This window comes from Manis pentadactyla, chromosome 14 (assembly GCF_030020395.1).
Source record: "Manis pentadactyla isolate mManPen7 chromosome 14, mManPen7.hap1, whole genome shotgun sequence".
In the NCBI taxonomy this organism is placed as follows: Eukaryota; Metazoa; Chordata; class Mammalia; order Pholidota; family Manidae; genus Manis; species Manis pentadactyla.
Window position 1 is genome coordinate 21,143,066 of NC_080032.1, and position 23,214 is coordinate 21,166,279.

At 38.7% G+C, this 23,214-nt stretch overlaps 1 protein-coding gene across 5 annotated transcripts in view; it reads left to right on the plus strand.

Annotated features, from left to right (window-relative positions):
* HECTD4 (HECT domain E3 ubiquitin protein ligase 4) overlaps positions 1-23,214 on the plus strand; it is a 177,916-nt gene that overhangs the window by 54,369 nt on the left and 100,333 nt on the right. For all 5 annotated transcript variants that reach the window (XM_036929526.2, XM_036929522.2, XM_036929524.2 and 2 more), the window contains exons 2-7: positions 3,523-4,040; positions 7,367-7,456; positions 8,113-8,243; positions 10,831-10,939; positions 11,599-11,737; positions 14,194-14,364. In XM_036929526.2, coding sequence (XP_036785421.2) covers positions 3,523-4,040; positions 7,367-7,456; positions 8,113-8,243; positions 10,831-10,939; positions 11,599-11,737; positions 14,194-14,364 — 1,158 coding nt within the window. The remainder of the gene's footprint in view (positions 1-3,522; positions 4,041-7,366; positions 7,457-8,112; positions 8,244-10,830; positions 10,940-11,598; positions 11,738-14,193; positions 14,365-23,214) is intronic.

Below are 23,214 nucleotides of genomic sequence, written 5' to 3' on the forward strand. Positions count from 1 at the left end.
TTATTTCCTCTTATCTTTATTATGTCCCTCCTTCTGCTGACTTTCGGCCTCATTTGTTCTTATTTTTCATGTATTATATATTCTTAAAGTAAGCTAGGAAAAGAAAATGTTTCAAATGGTGACAGATCTCCAAAAAAATTTCCCATGTATTTATTGAAAAAAAATATCTGTATATGTAAGTGGACCTGAACAACATGGGTTTGAACTGTGCAAGAGTCAACTGTATTTTCTATTTCTTTCAGGAGTAGCTTTAACATATCTTTTAGCTTCTTACTTGACCTTTTTAGAGAAGTCTATCTCCGCTATTCTGAACTGTCAAGTAGATGAAAATTAGTATTTACGTTTAGAGGACTACAGTAGTTGATGCCCTAATCCTGACTTTTCTGCTGATTAGTCTAGTTAAGTTCCTTAAATATATATTTAGTATTCATTGCTACTTCAAAGGTTCTCTATGTTTATTCATTACCACATTTATGAAATGCATGTTGACATTTTACATCATGACTGGCAGGTATATGTTTTTGTATTTTCCCAGATGAAAAATGGAAATAAGTTGGCTAAAATTATCTGGTCCTGTATAACTGTTCTTATATAAAATGTTGGAGTCTTGTTCAAAGCCAGATTTGGCTGGCAAAGAATATTTTGGCCACCTTCTATTAGACTTTCCAGAATGTTGTCTTAGCTTAGAAACATATGTCATATACGATAAAAGTGCATTAAGGCTACAAGTTACTTTGAAAGTCAATCCCTCAGTTGGGCAACTTCAGCATTATCACTGAAGTACAGTTAGTGACCCTTCCTTCTGATTAAGGATGGTGGGGATCTTCCCTGTTCCTTAAATAGCTTTCATTTTTTAAAGAGAAAAATATAAATTTTCTAGACATCTTGATCTTTTAACTTCTTGGTCAAGAGCAGTTATTGAGGGCATGGGTTTTATGAGGATCTGAGACAAATCGTTTAATATTCATAAGTACCAGAATAGACCCTTCATAGCTGGCTTCTGAAAACCCAAAGGTATGATGTCTTTATAAAAGGGTTTTACCCATGACCTTCAAACTGTAGAATTCTGAAAACAGCAGCATGGCAGACAGTTCTTCATCTTCATAAGGGGCCATTGAAATGGGTAATGCTGAGTTGTCTAATGGATTTCTGAAAGGATAGTGTGCTTTAGAACAGCTAAATCGATAAACATAACAATCACTTAAGTGTGTATATGATACAGTATTTGATTAATTATAACTCAGATCCTTTCAGAATGTTTGTCTTTCAAGTGGAATGCCCAAAATGTAAGTGAAGTACTTACAAAAATAGAATCATTGGAAAAATGCAGAGGTATGTTATATAGGTCTTTTTCAGCTTATCTTAATATTTAGAGTTAGGTACAGATTCTGTCATGCAAATCATTTTATGAACCATGAAATACCATATTTCAGAAGCACTTATCTTTGAGATTGATAATAAAAATAAATAGCTGGGTTTAATGTCACTGAGTTGTTCGATTATTGAGTCCAATGAAAGCCTGTATGAAATTTTTTAGTAGTTTAATATAACATAAGTGGATGATCAGTGTACCTTAAGTAAAAATGTGCATGGAGCACATATATTCTATCAAAGAGTTATATTGGGTAGACATCACAAAGTCAACATCGGAAAGCTTTTTAAAAAATGCAGTAAAGTTCTTGTTTACATGTTCATAATTGGGAAGATCAAATTTAAAGTTTTGTATTTTTCACAACACTGAAAAATATCTCTGCCTTTGGTTGCTGATAGTAATGGCGGAGGCTGGTTACTGATTTTTGTGTGTGTGTGTGGTCGGGGTGGGTGAGTGGGGGAGAGTCTAAAAAAAAAAGGGCAGCCTAGCCTCTCTGGGTATGACTGCAGCTTCCTGGTAGATGATTGTCTTTGAAGTATTATCATTTTTTAAGGAAATTGAATTATTTTATCTGCTGCCATGTGAAAAATGGTAATTTCTGTTTGTGAATTCAGACAAAAGGTTAGGAAAATGCAGTTTTGTATAAATAGATGGTGAAGGGCATCTAATCATAATCTCTATCTCTATATTGTCCCAACCTGCCTGTTCCCCTAACCTCTGGCAATAACTCATTTCTTCTCTTCTCCATCACTGTAGTTTTGTTTTTTTTCCAGAAAGTCTTATAAATGGGGTCATACATATATAACATTTGAAATTGGTTTCTTTCACTCAACAAAATGCCATTGAGATTCATTGAAGTTGTGTGTGTCAGTAGTTAATTAATTTTTATTGCTAAGTCAGCTGAAATTTTATGACATTTGGATGTTATTTCTGATCTGATAGGCTGGCACTGAAGTTTGGATTGTTTACCTTTTATTTTTTAACTATGAACATTTTTTTCCAAATCAGTTAAATGAGATTATATACATAGTTAATTTTTGAATTGGAATTATTTTTAAATTGAATTTTTTCCAGTTCAGCTTCATAACTTGCATGTTTAACGAAGCAAGGCAATTTCACCTTATTTTCTTATTTTCTTGGGCTAACAGTTTTTAAGGGCAAAATTTGAGGTAGGAAACGTATTTTGCAGGTTTGTAAGAGAAATAAAGTGAACTATGACCTTTTAAAATGTCAGTGCCAGTGACTTGACAGAATTTTCTCTGCTTTTATTTCAAGCCTTTTCCTACTCTGACTTCCTAGTCTACTGAGAACCAGACATCTCTGGCGCCTGATAATTTGTTTTAACATGCTTGCTCCTAGAGTGCTATCTTTATTTGTTGGTTACAGTAATCTGTTCATTTTAACCTAGTCAAATGTAAATGCATAAAATCTTTGTATCATAAATTTACTTTGATTCTTTATCTTGATAGTGGTTCCTTTCTTAGTTGACTAAGGATTTAGTGCTGAAAACCTAGGAGAGGCCTCCTGGAAATTGTGTGTTTTGGCAAGAAAATAGTGGTGATTCCCCTACCAATATGAACTGGATAAGTCCATTCCATGTCACCAATTGAAATAATGCATCAGCAGTAATAAGAATGGAGTGTTCTTCAAAATGAAAGAACAACAAATAGTCATTTATTAGGCATATTAGATTTTAGGAAGGGTTGTCTTTGTTGTATTTTCAAAAATATATGTGGTTTGGGCATATTAGATTTTGAAGATAAAATTTTGTTCTGTTTTTACTGATGGACCCACCTGGTAATGGGAGTTAGAGACTTGTCTTTATAACTCAAACATGTAATAAAGATTTATACCTCAGTTTTCTAAAATACTCAAATTAATTTCTGACTTTCCCACTTAATTATTTTAATGATTTGGGTTCTTTTAGTTAGGTCTGATCTCACTTTTAATAGGAGCATTGGCAGAAACATGATGGGAAGAAAATCTGTCTGCAGATACCTGGCTTTACAGCCCATATTTTTGTATTTGGTTGCAATTAAAATAATTTTTGATGTGGACCATTTTTAGATACTGTTGGTTCTGTTCACTTCCATAGATGAAAGCAAAGGTGAAGCAATACAGACCAATTTCTTTATTGTTTCTTTCCTTAGATTTTAACATTTGAGACCAAGAACCCAGCAGAATTAGCAGAACGTTTGCGCTCTGTTTGTGGGAATCAGAGCAATGCCTATGCCCGCCTGCTGGAATACCGCCTGAATGCCTTGCGAGGACTGTGGAATGCCCAGCGCCAGTTGGCCTTGGAAGAACAGCATGAACGAGAAAGCTCGGGTGATGAAGAAACCCTGGCCCTGCTCAAACGCCAGGGCTTATTGCAGCAACCTGAGCAAGCTCCCTTCACGTCGCGGATGGGGCTCCTGCTCGTCTTCCCCCTCATTCAGTCCCAGAGTAGAACAGACCCCTCTCTCTGTAACATAACTGCTGAGGTGCTATTGAACTGCCTTCGCGACTGCCAGCCTTTGAGCTTGACCAAGGAGCCTGCTGACTGTCTCAATGGAATTGAAACTTTGCTGTGCTCTTGGCTAGAGGAGACTTCCGACACAGGCCGACACATCCCACACAAGCAAAAAGAAAATGCTGCTGCTGCCCTGGTGGCTTTGGCATGTGCCAGGTAAGGAAAATCAAATGTGTCGCCCAGGTTGGGTGAGTGAATAAGGGGGTGAGCATATCTGATGGAAGTCTTGACACTCAGAAGGCCTTCTTTGTTTTCAGTATTGAATTTCATAGCCTTGACAGTGCATAAGATGCGTACACCAAAGCTTGGCATTGGAAGGCTGAGCTGGAACCCAAGTTCAAGGTTTTGCTTTCTGCTCTACCATGATAACAGTTTACACAGCTTAAAAAGGAGAGTCAACCCTTACCATTATCTGCTCACCCTTAGATGACTAGTGTTTTACATTAGGTAATTAGTGGAAGATGTTATATCTGTGTTTCTCCTGGAAGGACAGTCAAAAAATTGGAGGGCTTTTAGGTGTTTTTCATGGGTTGCTATAAGGAGTGCAATTAAGTGAGTGGGTTATTACTCACCTTGACTCAGTCACACAGACTTGATCACAAATTATATTTCTGGACCCTTATGCTTGCCTTCCATCAGTTTGATTGAAAGATCTGTGTATGTCAGAATTTAATAGTGTGCTGTCCTTCATGTATAAGATGACATTATTGATCCACTATCAATAGGAAATGTTTTTGGAGTTACTTTTCCAGGAGAGGATTTCTACATTTTCTTGCCCAGTAACCTGTGTGATTACTGGCACGTATTTGTAAAAGGAAAGTTGTTCTACTCTAGGCCAGTTAGGATTATGATCTGACAGATTAGTTACTAATCCATCCCATTCCTTTCAGAAATTTTTCTTTGATTACGTTCTTTTTCTTTTTTTTTTTTAAGCAAAATATGTGTGGGAAAATTCTCCTTGGAGGATAATGAAGTTCTTAGCTATAAGACTTATGTTTTTATGGCTTCAAAGTTGACCTTCAAATGATTGAATTTCAAGCTATGTTTAAGACAAAGTGGCACTAGTATTTACTGTCAGTTTTCTTTGCCCTGAGTAAACTGTCATAGCCTAGGTTTAGATCCCTGAAGACCGTAGTTGATTGTAGAAATTCTGACATGAGCTTAATTCTGGAGACATTATTGGGTGGTACTGAAGTAAGTTTCCCTAAAGGCTTTCTGTTGGGTTTATTTATTTTTTGCATATTCAGAAGACCATTTTCAGCTCCAAATAGATTTGCTATTAATGCAAAAATTCCATTTTGAGAAAATTTGCTTTTAGATAGGACTATCTTTAAATAAATTAAGGTATTAGGAGTAATCATCAACTCATCAGTTTCAAACATTTTAAGTTATTGAAAGTAATATACTAAACCTCACTTTTTATTATGTGCCCAAATTTCATCTGAACCACAGATAGTTATTTAAATTACTTCGTGTACTTGAAATTCCAAATTCCACTCAGCAGGAAGGTTGAAATGGATGTTTTTATTTTCTTCTTGGGTGTTGTGTTGTTTTGTTTAAGATGGTTCCTATGTTCTGCTAATATTATAACCTTATCTGTATTAGGGACGTTTTATTGAACTTTTGCTAATGATATTCTCAAAGACAAAACAACTTTTCCAGAAAATAATTTTGAAAGTGTTTGTTCATTCAACTGACCAACATTTATCTAACATCTCTGATGTGAGGAATCTTGCTAGGATATAGGGACTCATGGCCTCTAGTCTTGAGTTGAGTGGACTCAGGGTGATTCATTTTGTAAATAATTACTGCTCACTTAGTCTTCTAGGCAGTGGGGATACAGCAGTAAGCAAGGGAGATGGTCCCTCAAACTGCAGAGTTTATATGAGAGTGAGAGGTAGAAACTGTCAGCCAGTGCATGTATATAATTTCAGAGAAGGCTATTCAGTATAAGAAGACAAACCAGAATATTTTGACAGAGTGACCTTATGGTTGGGGGAGGGGACAACGTTAGCCAGAGATACAAGGGAAGGCCTTAGTGAGCAGGTGATATTTGAACTGAGGCCTGAGAGATGAGAAAGAGCCAGTCATGCAAAAAAGCCAGTTGACAGAGCATTCCAGGGAGGAGCAGCAAGTGGCACAACTCTGATGCTTTCTGTGCTTGGGGTAGCTGACAGCAAAGTGTGCAGAGGAGCTGAAATGCCTTGGTGGAAGGAGAGGGGCAGGAGATGAAGTTGGCAGGGCCCAGATCATATAGGTACTTAGGAGCAATGGGAAGAGTTTCAATTTTATTCCTTAAAATCTGATTGAGCCCTGCAAACACTAATACCGTATGTCGGTTGAATGGTTTTAAATGTTCCTGTGTGCTTTTGGCCCTTTATCTTAAACTCACTGTACGCCCAGGGGGGTGTCCCTGTTGGACAGATGAAGAAGCAAGACTCTATAGGCGTTTGGTGACAGGGCTGGGATGCGTGGCCAGTGAGTGGCAGAGCCAGGTTTCAGGGCCCATGTGTCCTGACTCCCCGCTTGTGCTTTTATACTCTGCTGCCTCCTGGCTTTCTCCTGTTCACTGGTTTTGATTCTTTGAGCACCAGAGACAGTGAAAAGGGTGATTGAGAGGAGGACTCTAGGCCTGCTCAGTCCAGCGCTAAGAATTCCATTTCTTTTGGGGTTTAAGCACATTATACTTAGCAATTAAAGTCTTGGCTAAGAGAAAAAGGCAGTGATTTGAAGTCAGCCCCTCTGATACAGGCGATCATTTAGTTCAGGAAATGTTCTTGTGGTGATTTATTTATACTTGGGATCTGGCCATGTAAGTAAGTCCTGTGCATCTTAAAAGCATCTTCTTTTAGATCATGCTGCCCTGTGATAGACTTCCCAGAGCCTCGAGCCTGGGAACCAAAGGAAATCGTTAGTGGTGAGCTCAGTAAGTATTAGAATCAGACTTCACAACAGGGGGAGGCACACCTCTCACCACTAAGTATTATCTATTTGAATGTGTTCCCTTTCAGTCACGTTTAATGTGATGGGGTTTGGTGTGAGATGTTATGTAAAATGGGTGAACTTAACAAAGATACTTAAAAAATAAGGCTGGAAATGCTGTTAGACTTTAAATATAACATCCTGCTATGAAATCTCTCCTAGACTAGAGAATGATGTGATGAAAACAGTATCCAAGCATAATAGCCACGTGTTCTTTGTGCCTGAGCCTTATGTTTGAACTTCTGTGTTAGGTGAAAATTATTTATCTTTACTAATGCAAGGAGGACAGCATCAATGGTATTGTGCCATCACAGAGTAACTTTTTATGTGAGCCAGTGATAATAGGTAAGAATCAAGTATATTTTGTATAACATACCTCCTGATTGGCAGAAGCAGACACATTTTGGAACTTTCCCATATATTTAATAAAATTAACATTAAAACCTTATTATTTGACTTTTCAATTTTGAAAATTCTCTGTTCCCTCCTTTTATTTTTAGGGGATCATTGAAAACTTTTGTCCATACAGTCCATCTATTACAGAAACAGACTGATGTAGGGTCCCTGCCAGTAGCCGATGTGCTATATAGGTGAGTTATCCCTCTGGATCCTTACACTCCTTCTACACAGGGAAGATTGTGCATAAAGGCTCTTATAAGTAGACTGTGGAATTTATCAATTAATGGTTCATATTCTAAAATAAGTATGTTATCATATATATCTTAAGAGTTTTGTCTCATCTTTTCTTCTTTGAAAGTGTTCCTACAGTGTGTTATTTCTCATTTTTATTTTTGTACATTTTTAAAAAGTGCAAGAGCTTGTAATAAATTTTTATTGTAGATTTCAAGATGGTAATATGTTAAAATATAAAGAAGACAGTGAAATCATTTTTAATCTCATTACCCAAAGATAACTACTCCTAATGGTTTGGTATATGTGCTTCCTAATTCTCATCTCCGTCCCTCCCTCTTCCCCCCAGCTTCCCCTTTCTGTCTCTCACACATACACACAGACACACACATGCATATATATAAAATACATAAATTTTACACACAGCTTTAATTTTATCTAAGTGCCACTTTGTAATTTTCTAATTTAAAATATAGTGTGAATATCTTTTCAGGTATATAATATTTGTGTAAAACTATTCTAGTTTCCTGCTCTTTGAGACGGTAGGTGGACTTTTATTTTTTTTGTGAAATGGCAAGTCTCAGTATCTTTGTGATTCTCCATTTCCCCTTTTTAGGCTGTTGCTCTTGGAAGGGGGGCCTGGATCCCCCTCCTGTTTGCTCGGTGGCAAACACATTGTCTCATGGGGGTATGAAGACATGTTGCCTGCACCAGATAGCAACACTGGCTCCAGTTCTGAAAATAAAGGTAATACAAGATTTTGGGTCCTGTGATTGAAACTAAGATGTGAAGAGAATGGTTTTAGATCACCATGGCAAATGATTTAGATATAACTCAGTGTTCCTTTTAATTAAGATCTCAAGGTTCCTATACAGGGTGCTCTTTGTCTGCTTTACCAGTAAAAGTATAAAAGCTGATACTCAGGGAAGAAAACGGATAGGTTTTACTCTCACAAGGAAAAGGTATCATCAGTACATTCCTGGCAAGGAGGTATGAATTACTTGAATTGGCTCCTGGGTATTTAAGTTTGGCCTTTATGTTGAATTTTTATGTCTATGAATAGACTGTCAGGTCTTGCTGCCTGATACTATTTCCTCTAGTAATTTATTGCATGTGTGTTGCTGAACTCTCCCATACTAAAAGCAAAACAAAAAAAGAGTTCAAGGGAGCATGAATTAAGTATCTCCTTTAAACAAAGGACGCTGGATTAAAGGTTTTTACAGTTTCACATGTATTATTTGTTTATTCTGTGGTGTCAGCAAAAATGGCAGAAGCTTTCTTAGTTGATCTCCACTTCACTGATTTGCCAGATGAACTAGGCCTCATGACTCACGTATGGGCGTACCAGCAGGTGCCGTGCACACCAAACCCCTGGGGCCAGCAGGACCCTCTCTGCAGTCTGTGCTGCTCCTCCCACTGTGGAGTTGCAGGCTTGACAGGAGTCCAGTATACTCCCAAGCCTGTTTGTTATTGTAATCAGTACTTGTTGCTATTATGTCGTTACATCTTACATAACTGATGAACTAGAAATTTTTAAAAAACCAGGAAATTGTTTCAATTAAAAAAATGGAAAGTTTTAGAAAGACTCAACATAGCAAATCTCTAAGAAACTGGCATTAGGTATGGATTCAGAGCTTGCTCTGCACACCTTTTCATTTCTCACGCTCAATGGAGCAACCTTCCTGGGCGACCGTAAGGGCATGGGGCACAGTCTAAGCAACAGGTCACCTTTGTGCCTCCCATCCCAGGGTCTGTGCCTTTTCGTGGGCCACCATTTCTTCCAGACAGCCAAGTTAGAGCAGTGAGAGGAACAGACAAGGTTTTTAGATATGACTTAATACCTTCACTGACTCAATGAGAGTCAACAGGAGAAGCAAAAAGCCCGCAATACCCAAGAAGTTCTTAAACATTACAGGCTGAAATTTACACCTTCATACAAAACCCAAAACCTTTTTATTCTCTCCCTTTGTAACTTTTTAGTGTCTCCCTTGGTTAGTTTCTTACTGAGGATGAGGGTGTTAAGCTGACCTATTTGCTTTGCATTCCCTTGAACCTTTGGTTTTGTTACTAGCTCATGGATATTTTTCATTTAATAACTTAAAAGGTAATCTTATTTAACTTTTAATATGGAAACATTCAAAATAGAAATTGAGAGAATATTACAATAAACTCTATATGCTCATCACTCAGCTTTAGGTATCACCTCCGGGCCAGCTGTATTCACATGTCTCCCTCACTCTGTTCCTCACCAGACCCATGCTGAAAAGGCCTTGGATCAAAATCTAAAAAGCGGCAAACAAATGTATATTGATAGTTTTGAGTTAAAATGTTTAAGGAATGAAATTAGTATTTTCAAAATAATTACCCACTTTAACTGATCGGTGTTGACCCAGTAGATGCAAGTTCCACTTGGGTAGGGTCCATAGACTGAATTTTTAACAGTAACAGCATCCCCAGTGCTGTACATAGGGTTTCCTCTAGTATGACAAGCACATAGGAAATACAGAAAGTGTTATTTCTAAGCTTTCTTTTTAAGGCAAATTCTTCAGAATCTAGTCTAGTAAGCCGTTCACTATCATATGGAGAGATACTGTTTATTTTAGATTGGGGAAGTAGGGCTAAGGGGAAACATAGTTTCTGTTTTTAAATAGAAGAAAGGTTATACTTTTGTGCTGTGTTGCTCTCAGAACTCAAAATTAGGATCTCTGGATGGAAAATCTACAGAAGCGGATTTTTGTTCAATGTATGTCATTAGTATATTGGCATAATACCACTTGCCATTTGTAGAACACTGGCTTTGTACCAGAGAGCAATGTGGGTGTTAACCTGTGTTATCTCATTTCATGATCACAGTAACTGTTGAGGTACATGTTGTCCTTATTTTACAGATGAAGAAACTGAAGGTCTAAGAGGCCCATCATCAACTAATAAGTGCTCAAAGCTCTTAAAAGCTCACACTTTTTTTGTACTACAAAACCATTAATAAAAGTATTATATTCTTAGCCATTTCAGATGAAACTAGGGATCAGTAAATTTGACTGTATTTTTGCTATTCGAAAGAAAGAAAAAACATACAGAAGACTGAACCAGGTTCTCCTGCTTATAACTATGTGACCTCTTCCCCTGATTTTGGTCCCTGATCCTACATGCATTTTGGATATTTGATTTGGGGGTTTGAACCATCTTCCCTGGAAGTCACAGGGAAGCACTTATTTTGGAAGTAGGAAATTATCTTTCACTCAGCCTTCTAATGGCTTTTTCACTAGAAAAAGCACATCTATCATTTCATTCGTAAAAGCGTGTCTATAATTTACCTATGAAAAAATGATTTCAGATGCTGACTTGGGACGCTGTCTCACAGCAGATGGACTTTACCTGTATACTACTAACTCAGTTGGAAGAGGAGTAAGCAAATTGGGGTCTGGATTACATGGTACTCTCAGGTCAGTTGCATGGAATTTGCTGAATGACTTGGCTGGAACATTTTCCTCCTTACGTAAATCTCTGAAGAAGACATCTGGAGCTGCATGCTGACTCCTTATAGACTGACTAGTAATGTCATAAGTCTGAACAAATTCATTTGATTCGGGTTTTCTCTTATTGTCACTTCCCCCTTCTCATTCTATTAATGCAATTCAACTCTGTTTTAACAGTAAAGACTTTGGTAGTTCCAAGATCGTTGTCTCTAGCCAGAAATTCCCCTGTGATCAGAATTTCTATTTTTAGTGACTTTTCCATGTTGGTAAATGGACATTTTTCTAGTTAAATCTTTCTGTACTTGAATGTGACATTGGATTAGCAGTGATTTTCAGTTGGGATAAAAGAGCTATGAATTGCTGCCAAAAGCAAGTACGTTTGTTATCCTTATATATATTTTATTAGACCTTTCCCCAGCCTTTTCTCCTCTCCAATTTGTTGTGGAAAAATTAATATTTGCCATGATTTATCAGTCCCTAAGTTAATGTAATGTATTTACTCAGAAGTTTTACATACTTGGCTGTTTTTAAAAATTAGGTGGACAGTCTTGTTTGTCTGTTGTAGCTCATTGTGGGCTTTGGACGCAAGCTGGTGACTCAGCCCATGTGCCCTTCTTCCCCCACAGAGGTTTCGTTTACTGCCGGAATGAGGAGCTGGAGCCAGGATGGGTTGCTTTTGGCAGCGGCAGTCTTCTCCACCGGCCTGTATCTTTTGATAATAAACCTCACTCCCTTTTCCAGGTCATTGACCAGAATACCCTTCAGGTAAACAGAAAACCAAGGCATTGTCTGTTGTAATTTGGAGACAGTAAGGGGAAATTCCTGATATCATCAGAAGTATTGAGAAAAACAGTTAGGGTTTCCTGCCAGAGTGGCATCCTTTTAATTGTCTCCTCATTTGGGCATTCTGTTGTTTGTCTAATGATCTGGTGTTTTCCCACATGATCTGAGTGAATGTGCCCTCTAAGGGTTTCTAAGGCCATCAAGAAACTTTATGGTTAAGAAGAAAATTCTAGAGAGTCGTAGATGGTATTAAATACTAGCTGGTTTTTTGTTTGTTTGTTTGTTTGTTGTTGTTTTTTACCAAATCTGTTTTCAGAAGGCATCCTTTCCTTAATCAATTTGTGCTAAACAGTCTTTCTGTGGGAATGGAGCTTTGAAACTAGCTTAGGTAAAATCACTGTGTGTCAGAGCAGAGCTCATCCTTAAGGTTCCCCTAGCACTCCCTGACGGCACTTGCTAGAATATACTGAAACTACCTGCTGGTGGCTAACTCCTTCCCAAGACCGTGCATACTTTTAGGTCTGCACTGTCTTACTCATCTTTATGTTCCTAGATTGTAACACAGTGCCTAGCATTTGATTGATAACAGTAATAGTAACTAAAATTTATCAGTGTCTCTGTCTGGGCCAGGCCACAGTCTAGGTAATCTACATAAACTTCTCTTACCTGTAAAGTGGAACTATGCCGTTTTCAACTTAGAATATGCCTAGCCTCAGTTGCCTTATCTGTAAGCACTCAGTAAATGTTTATTGTTGAATGAAGGAATGTAGCCCAGGGAGGTTAAGTAACTTGCCCAAGGTCACATATTAGTGGCAGCATTAGACCCTCAACCCATGGTCAGCATAGAGTTTGCACTCTTTACGCTACAACTTTCTGCCTTTCAACCAAAGTCGAACTGAACAGTTAGTTAACATCTGTGGAGTGAGTGCCCTGAGAGTAGTCACAGGGCAGGACTTAAGTGGAATGTTACATCTCTTTTTGTCTGTTACCCAACTGCCTTTCCTGGTGAACAGGGACAGAGTCTTGTTCACCATTGTATCTCCAAAGCACAGAGTAAGTGCTCAATAATTGTTAGGTGAATTAAATGAATGAATTAACAAATAGATGCCCAATTGACTTCATTTCTTATCACTAATTCAGACAGATTCGAATATCTTCAGTAGTTACTTGAAATAGAATTATAAGCCTGAGAGTTAAACAGATATTAAGTCTTGGAACATGGCTTACATTTGAAGTAATGTCAGTTTCCTCTGTGTGGTTGCAAAATCTTTGATTTTGTCCAAGAAAACAGTGTTGTCACTGACTAGATATGTGCATTGGAGCAATTTGGGGGTAGCTTAGGCCAATTAGTAGCTGTCAACTTTCTAGAATTCCTGGCACTACAAGTTTCAAAGTGTGGTTGCAGCAGCTAAGTGACTTTTTAACTTTTGAAGTAGATGAAACAAGTCGGGAAAAAAGTTCATATGAAATGAGTTCAGGGGTCAAAAGTAACCTTAGGAAAACAAATGACTCACCCAGAGAGATAGAGTAACTGAAGTTCCTTCTTACTGTTCCCTGAAGGCATTTGACCTTCTCTGATTTTTATTTGGGGGTTTTTAGTTCTGCAAATACTCCTGGATTTAAAAAACAAACAAACAAACCCCAAAATAACCTATTCAGCAATTTTCTTGGTTCTCATTTTCTCTCATTTTAAATGCTTTTCTCTGGCAGTGAAAATGCGTATATAACTTCACATTTAATGTGAAATGATGCAACGCTTATTTATTATCCTGAAACTGAGGGATGTTTAGTATTAAAACACATGCCTTCATGTCTAGTATAGAGAGTTGGTGTTTGTCTTTTTCCTCATGGACTTGGTGAATTTCCATAAGCCCTCATGTGCTAAGTTAGTATCTTGCATATGCCTTCCTGTTTTTACTTCTTTCTCCGTTTGCCTTCTCCCTCTTCTCTGCTTTCCTTCTTCCTTTGCCCTTTTCCCCTTCCTTCCATATTTATTAATTTGAGTTAAACTTTGAACCAGGTTGCTAGGGCTTTAATGATGAATAAGATGGTTCTTGTCCTTTAAATATAATTGTCCTAAATCCGTCATTTACTAAGGACATTTCAGAAAGCACGATTCCTCTAAAACTTTGTTTTTTAATAAATGCTTGATAAAACACACAGGCTTAGTAGATTCAAAGTGTTTAGTAAATACTTTTTTCCTGTTAAAATTTGAATTCAGAATATTTTTATCTGTTGCATGGCCCATTGTGTGAACTTTGATATTTTTATTTTTATCAAATAACTTGCACATAATACTCTTAGAGATAACCAAGTTTTATTTTGACCAGGAAGCCTATTGAATCCTCAATTTGGACTTAATAGCATTAATGATGAACTGATAGAATCAACCAGAATTTAGATGTCACACTAATCACTCTCCTCTCTTTTGTGCCCAGGTGTGCCAGGTGGTGCCAATGCCAGCCAACCACCTCCCTGTTGGCAGCACTATGAGCACTGTGCACCTTTCCTCGGATGGTACATACTTCTACTGGATCTGGTCTCCTGCCAGTCTCAATGAGAAGACACCTAAGGGACATTCTGTCTTCATGGACATTTTTGAACTTGTAGTACGTTTCACTTTCTCGTTTTGTGTCTTTGTAGCGACATTTCTATTTGCTTTCTTTTTATATTGGCTGACAAAGGACCCAAGAAGTGTATTTATTCACTCTTGCCTCAAAATTGGTTTATCTCTGGGATGTCTTTGGAAGTTTCTTTGTTTTGGAGTTGTATGATACAAACAAAGCCAAGCTTTATGAGGGTTAATCTGGCAAAAGAGTGGAGTTAATGCATAGACAGTGTGATTTTTAAGTAGAAATACTCATAGGCTTGTTGAACAGGTAGAACTAAACTGCCGTAGCAAGGTTGAGTTGATGGATTTATATTGGGAGTCTCAGAGAAACGACAGTTAAAATTGTGAGAAAGCATTTGTTTATTCATTACATATTAGCTGAGGGCCTTAGAGAGCCAGGCAGTGCTGTGTACAGGTGTCAGGAATACAGTGATGGGCAAGGAGGGCAGGATTCTTGTTCAAATGGAGCTGTATTCTGGCTGGTGGGCGGGTTGAGGTAGTGGTGGTGGAGGGACCAAAGATTAACCATAAACAAGTGAGCAAATCTGTGGACAAGATAATTTTAGGTAGTGAAGAGTAGTAGTTAAGCAGATGAAGAAGTTGGGGAGTGGAAAGAGAAGAACATTCTAGAAAGAGGAGACCACTCAGGAGTGAGCATGCGTGTTTTAGGAAAGGACAGTGAGCCAGGGTGAGTAGAATGCAGAGAAGGAGAGACAGGGGCGAGAAGGGACTGGAGCTTGTTGGTGCAGATTGGCACTTGTTCAGCACAGTAGCCAGGAGCCATGTGTGGCTCTTTAATCAGAGTTAAATAAAGTCAAAACTTCAGTTGTTCAACCACGTTAGCCATGTTTCAAGTGCTTAGTAGCCATATGTGGCTGGCTAGTGGCTACTGCACTGAATATCAAATTTCCATCATTGAAGAAAGTTCTGGTGGATAGTGCTGTTCTACCTAGTAGTTGTATAGACTTATAAAACAAAAAATTGCCCAAGCCAGTCTGTGACAAAAACTCTTTTTTTTGGGGGGGATGTAATTTATAGCTTCCTTCTAAGAAAAAATGATAGCATTCCTGAAAAAAAAAAACAACCCCATTGAAGCAATTTTCCAGTAAATTTTAAGGGAACTTGTTCTGGGAAACCAGGCCCCTGTCCTTGCCAGCTAATGCCAGTCAGGAGTCTAGTAACCTTAACCATGCATTCTTTTCTCCTTCTATCTAGTTTCTCAGTTTTCTCTAATTCCTGTCTTCTTATAAAATGTCCCAGGCACAGTGAATCTTTGAATCAGTCTGCTAGAGATTGTACTACTTGAACATGTGTTCATAATGAACTTATCAGAATAACTTTTTGTTTTTAAATAGACTTACCAGCTGGCTAAAGGATTTAGGCCTTCATCCTTAGTATATTAGGAAAACATTGAAGAATTCCCCCTTTCCCTGGTATGCTTTTGTTAAATTAGAAGAAATTGTATCAAAGAAGTACATTACATGCACATGGATTAGAACTTCAGGTAGCATCCAGGCTCATAATGAAAAGTGAGACTCCCCTGCCCCACCCCTTGGCATGCTCCCCATGGGCAGTTACTTTAATGGTTTCAGCTTTTTATTCTGGTGGTTACATTCATATCTCTAAGTAAAAGCCTGTATTGCTATTTCTTAATTTATGAACTTCATGTATTATGTGTGGAATTTTTTTTTTTTTCTGGAATAGATGAAGATTTGGTTCAGTTCCTCCTTTTCTGTTCCTTCTTCCTCCTCATGCATTTATTTCATTCATTTTAATTACTCTTTTGGTTATCTTTGTAACTGACAGTTAAACCTTTATTTCTGGTTTCTGGTTCCTCTGCTCTAGGCAGTATTTCTTGTCCCTCTTCTTTAGAAGATGGAGGCAGTAGTGTCCCTTCCTGCCCTTCAGTGTGGGGCAAGCTGAAACTAAGAGTATGTTCCAGGGAATCCCAAGAGCAAGAGTCTTAGGAATTGGAGCATTGGCGTGGTGCAGAGCTGTTGTGACAGTGGCATAGGCTGAGGGTTTACAAGGGGGACTGTCATTCCCCTTCCTGTTGCACACAGCATTTGTGCCTAGATGCTTGCTACGCACAGAAAAGACTAGACTTTATTTTCTGAAGAAATTGGCCCAGGGAAAAAAGATCTCGACCTACTGACATTGGAGGTCATTTAAGGAAAAGACTTGCTGCCCCAGTGAATCACCCGTATTTGATGTCTTCCAGTAAGTACGCCTCTGCCAAGTGCACAGCATGCCTGGTCAGTGTGCAACTGTTTAAAAAAAAACCCAAACACACACAAAAACCCCCAGCCAACAAAACCTAAAACTTTGGAGAGGTGTGTGTGTGGAGACGAAGGGAATTGATTAAAAAAAAAAAAAGTTGTTAAGTACACATAATTATTGAAGCCAGGTGCAGCTCATCATACTACTCTTCCTCGTGTACATTTAAATATTACCCTAATAAAGTTTTTAAAAAGTTTTAAACAGTAGACAACCAAGGATCTCTAGACAAATGAGGAAAGCCTTTAGTATGAAATTAAAGATCAGAAAAAGAAAATCAGAAAAACAGCTAATAGAAGAACACTTTACAAGTTCTTTTTACTCTGTGAGATATGGGGAGATAACTGCATTCATAGTTTTTTCTTCATGGCATCCTGTTCTATCAGAGAAGGAAAGAGAGCTGTTGGAAATTAAAACTGATTGTCAAAATTTAAACTTAAAAAGGGGTTAAAGATAAGAGATCTTCCAGAAAGTAGAACTTAGAACTTATAGAGAACAATAAGTATGAGAGAAAAGATAAAAGATGTAGAAGAGCAATCCATCAAAAGTCTTAAGAACAAACAAGTTCCAAAAAGAGAACAGGGAAAATATAGAAGAGAACATGACAAATAGTAATACAAGAAAAATAATCAGACTAAAGATACTGGTGTCTATGTTAAAAGGTATCTGGTACAGGGAATGAACAGTGCTTACACCATGGCACATCATCCTGAAATGTCAGATTATCAGGAATAAAGAGAGAAACTATCACGCTTTCAGAAGTAATGAAATCATGCATGGATGATGAGAAATAAGAAAAGCAGCAGGCTATTCAGCACTACTAGATGCAAAAATGGAGCAGTGCTTTCAGAAGTCAGTAGTCAACTGAAGTATCAATCAAGTGTAAAGATAACATGAAGATATTTTTAGACCTACAGTTGTACAATCAAAAAAGCCCATATGTGCCCTGGAGGAAACAGAACAATGAAAATAGCCTCTACCAGTTGCATGAAATAGGTTGGAGAGGAAGGAGCCTGGGCTAGATTAAAAGGAACAACATTTGAATCATTTTTAGAGTCTGAATCAAACCAACCACTAAGAAAAAAAAACATTTTGGAGACTATTTGAAATTTGAAATGAAAGGGTATTCTTAGTTTGTTTTTAAAGTATGATAATGGCATTTTGGTTACATGAGAAGATGTCTATATTTTCAGATGTGCAGTGAAGTATCAGAAATGGAATTACCTGATTCTAGGATATACTTTAAAAATGCTTGAGCAGAAAGGCAGAGAGGTGAAACAGGTGTAGCGTTATCTGGATGATAGTTGAATCTGGGTGATGGGTATAAGGAGGTGTGTTATACCCTCTCTATTTTTGCATGTATTTGAAATTTTTCATTAAATAAAAAATTTCATTAAATAAAAAACTGGCCCCTAGTTTAGCAGCTTCTAGAGCACTGACTTGCGAAGCTACACATAGGTACCTGGCTAGCTGCCTGTGGTATTCTGACAGAATGGAACATTGTGTAGCCGTTAGAAAGCATGAGGTGATCTGCATATGCCAAAGCAGATGAATTTCCAAGTTACATTGTTTAGTACAAAAAGCTAGCTTGAAGACACAGATGCTGCCTGTTTTGCCTTCCAAGTGTATCCCAAATCCCATTTGGAGTATCCCAAATCCCCTCTGTAAAGGTACAATGTTTTTGCTACCTGCTGCATAATAAAAGTTGGGGTGGCAGGTAGTGCTTCTACATTATCAGCCTTCCTCTCAATGGATCATTCCCCACAGCAAACAAATACACTGGAGGATATCCTGTCTTGAAAAGCAAAAACAACTCCCTTGACCCCTACCCACCTCCACTCCCCTACCTTTGACTCCTCTTTACAGCAATATTCATGAAAGAGTTTATTCTTACTGTTTTTATATTCTTTCCTTCCGTTGTCTCTTGAACCCACTCCAGTCAGTCTTGTATCCTCACCTCATGCCACCAAAAAGGCTCTTCCCAAGTTTATAGGGACTTCCACATTGCTAAATTCAAAGTCAACAGTCTTGTTTTCACTTGACCTCTCAGCAATATTCAGCATGGTTTGTCACTCCCCCGTTCTTGTCGCTGTTTGCACTTGGCTTATGGGACTCCCCGTAGGATTTCCCAGGCACTGGTTGTTCCCGTCCAGCCTCAGCTTCCCTACCTCTTAACAGGCCCTCCACAGCCTAATTCCAGTGCCCCTTCTGTCTGCTCTTGCTTCCTGGTTGAGCTCATCCTGTCTTACAGCTTTCAACACCTCTGTGTACTGATGAAGAAGCCCAAATTTGCTTCTCAGCCAAACCTGTCCCTGAAAGTCCTAGATGCACATTGATGTGGGTGTCTATCTGGGTGTGCACAGAATATGAGACTTTTCCACTCAGAAGTCTGGTAGTCCCCTCAGGCTTAAGAGCCCCTAGCCAGACTCCTTATTCTGCCACAGACCTGCTCCTCCTGTAGGTGTTCCTGGTTCTATCAATGGCACCTGTGTTTTTCCTGTGCTGGCCAGAGACCTCTGGGTACCCTCTTGATTTCTCTTTTTTCCCTTCCCAAATTCCATGTCTAGTTAGTAGATGCTGCCTGCTCTACCTTCAAAGTATATCCCAAATCCATTATCTCACTAAAGGTGCTACACGATTTGGGCTGTCTGCGTCGACCACTCTCCCTGTCTTGCGCCCCCCTGGACACTGCTGGCCTCCCTGCTGACACCCCAGCACACCAAGTGTGCTCCCACCTGGGGCTTCGTCCTGTGGTAATCACATGGCTTGTTCTCTTTTAGGTCTCTGCTCAAATATCACCTTATCAGAAGACCTTTCTGACTATTCTATATCAACTATTTTATATAAAATAAGATCCTGTCCCTCTTACCCTTTCTGCCCTGCTTTATTTTTCTTTATAACTCTTATTGCTACCCACTTTTTTGCTTATTTATTGCCAGTCTCCCTTGCCTAGAATGTCAGCTTCAGGAGGGCATGGATTTTGGTCTCTTTTGTTTCACTGTCATGTCCCTGGCACCTGCAACAATGCATGGCACATAGTAGGTGCTTCCTGAAAATTTGTTGGATGAATGGAAGCATCACCAGAAGCTATCAGCAGCACTGGTTGCCTCTGGGGGAGGGGAAGTGGTGGGGCAAGACTTGCTTTCCACTGTTCATCAATTTTTATGTTTGAGAAGCTTAAAAATTAACTCCCCAAATAAGTTTTTATGAGAAGAAGAACTTGGTTAACAGCATTGTATTCTGCTGAGAAGCCAAGATTGAGACTGAAAGAGGGCTTTTGAGTGGAGAATCCAGAGGCCTTTTGTGGCAGCCTTAGCAAGAGCTGTTGTGAGGAAGCCAGATGGAGCTGGGTGAGGAGTGAGGTGAGAGGATGGGTGAGAAGAGCAGGTAATTCTCCCCAGAGGTTGGTTGGAAAGAAGGAGAGAAATTGGAGGGAGGTAGTAGAGTAGACTGTGGTGATGTTGAAGTATTTTTAACTTCATTTTTAAAAATTTAAATTATTGAATAGATAATAAAATACATGCTTCAAAGTTCACAAATTACAGAGCTTAACTGTAACCCTCTGGTGAACTGCCTGGGCCACACCAGATAAAAAAGTTTATAAAATGAGGCCTTTACATTAGATGACTTAAAGGGTTCTAGCCTTGAAATTCTTTTCTTCCCCCCAAGCTTTACTGAGATATAACGGACAAGGCTGTATTTTTTAGGTCTACAGTGTGATGATTTGACATATGTATATATTGCAAAATGATTACCATTATCAAGTCAGCACACCCACCACCTCTCCATAGTGTGTGTATGTGTGAACATTTAAGATCTACTTTCAACAGATTTCAGGTGTACAATACAGAATTTTAACTATAATCACCATGTTGTACAGTAGATCCCCAGAACTTACTGACCTTCTAAGTGAAGGTTTATGCCCTTTGACCAACATCTCCCCATCTCCACCCTGCAGGCCCTGGCAACCACCAATCTACTCTCTGTTTCTATAAGCTTGACTTTTTTTTCTTCCACATATAAGTGAGATCACGCAGGCTTTGTTTTTCTGTCTGACATATCTCACTTAGCGTAATGCTCTCAAGACTTACCCCTCAAGATGGTCACGCATGGCAGGATTCCCTTTTTATGGCCAAACACTGAAATGCTTCAGTTTGCTGATTCATGATAAATTTTGGATTCTAAACAGTATAAATATTTGCCGCATATATGTAGCTAAGCATAATTATTGGAAAGAATTAGATTTGCTGTGAATTATTATCTCACCAAGATACTTGGAAGTACTGATAAGTTTCTCTCCAAAATTAGTAATAGCTGTATTTAATGTTTTAAAAATATTTTTTAAAATAGATACAGGTTTCCCCACTATCTGAAAGTAGAATGTTTCTACGAAACCTTTTGTAAGCTAAAATGGCTTAAAGTGAAGAAGCAATTACCATTAATTTATATGGAAAATGTGTCTCCAGACCCAAAAAATAACCTCTGAGGCTTTTAGGACACAACCTGAGGACACATCTTGCTAATGGATGCACAGAATAAATCGAGATAAAGCCCAGATGCTCACACACACAACTCAGAGCTCTGGTGGCTTGATGTTCAGGTGCTGTGCAGTTTGTGGGGGAAGGAGCTTGGTAGGGCCACTTTCCCTGCGTGGGGCTGGCACTGCCTCTGTAAAGGCTCACTGAAAAACTAACAAAAACAACTGAACACAATTTTCACTTTTTGCCTTTTTTTGGTAAAAGTGAAAATCTTCTTGGGATTTCTTCAGTTAGCAACACAGGTACTAATGGCAGGCCTTTTGTTAAAGTGAAATAGCATAACATGATCTTTGAGAAACTGGAGATAACTGTAATGTTTTCACATAGCAACAAAACTCAGATAGTACCACCTACCTTGCCTCCTAGTCCAGTTTCCCTCCCCAGAGTAAAGTAATGTTAGCATTTTCTTCAGGATCTTCCCAGAAATAATATGAACACATACAAACTTGCATGTGTGTTTTTGTTTTTGTTTTTACATGAAAGGTGGTTTCTTACGCACATTCTTCTGTACCTTGCAAGTGGAGTGACAAGAGGACAAGTGATGGGTGTCCAGTTGGAGAGGCAGCAGGTCCATTTCTTGTGGGGCCTTGCAAGGTGTTTGGATTTCTTCTAGGTGACATGCAAGGATGCTCTTGGAGAGCTTTGGGCAGGGTCTGGTTTTAAAAGTTCACTGTAGCTTTTGGGTCAAGAGTAGACTAGAGCAAGATTTAAAGATTCTTAATGAGACTAAACAACTATAGAAGAGAGCATATATTAGTTTTATAATCATAAAAAATAACATGTTTTTCGAGCCTTGAACACCACCAGTGTTCTTTCATTGCATCATTTTTCATGAACAATTCAATTTGGTTTACAAAATAGGCCTGTTGGTGCCTAGGATTGAGGGAAAACTAAAGGATAGGAGGATGGCTAAAATGAATAGGTCATCAGAGAGGAGGATCCAACTAGCTATGCTTGTCTCAAAAGGTGATTTCTTATTAACTCAGAATGGAGTTAGATAACTAATTGTTAGGTAAGGTAGTCTATGGAAATATAGTCAGGGGCAGAATGTAAAGACATGGAATGTAGAGAATACCTAACTAAAACTATTAATACAAAACATCCTCTAACACTTGGATTACAGAATTTTTCTGACTTTAGGGTATTTCAGTTATATACTGCTGTTCACCAAACCACCCTAAAACTAAGTGACTTCAAGCAACAATGGTTTCTAGGTAGACTGAGCTCAGCTGGGTGTTTCTTCCTCCCATGGTGAAACTGAGGTCACAGCACAGCTTTGCAATTGGGAGCTTGGCTGCGGCTGTAACATTTGGGATGGGCTCATCCTTCAGAATATCTCTCTCCACTTGACCTCAGTAGTCTGGGCTGAACTGCTTGATGGCATAGAAGCTGGCTTTCAGTGGGAGCTTTTCAAGAGGACATGTGCTTATCAAGCCTCTGCTTGCATCATGCTTTCTGATGCCCAAATAAGGACATGAATGTCAGGATGCTTCATTCCCTGAGGCCTCCAATCAGACCGTCCACCACTTGCAGTCACAGGCCTTTTGAAGCTCCAGATCACTGGAACTTCCTGTCTTTAAGACTGCAGAATAGCTGAGGTGTGGATTCTTCCTGCCTGATTTGGTTACATCTACACTAGGCACATCTCTGCTTGAGAATCTTTGATAACTTTTTTTTACCTTCTGAGAGGACTTCTTTTACATTTCCACTTCTGTTTAGTTCTGAGAGGTTCTTCCTACCTGAAGGACTGAGCTGTCTATAGACTGCTGTCCTTTAGATAGATTCAGTGACAATTTTATTGCTATTTTGTCATTTTTGTGTGCCTACCTAAAGATATGGTCAGTATAGTAATGGACACATGAGGTCCCTTTCCCTCTTTCTCCCTATGGGTTTATTATTTTCTTTAAGTTATGATCTGATGGCTGAAATGCCCTTCATTCACCACTATTGATCTAGTACCTACTATGTTGCCTTGCCTGGGTAGCAGGGTAACACCTTTGTTTTCAAGGAGCTTATATGAGAGTGTGGGGAGT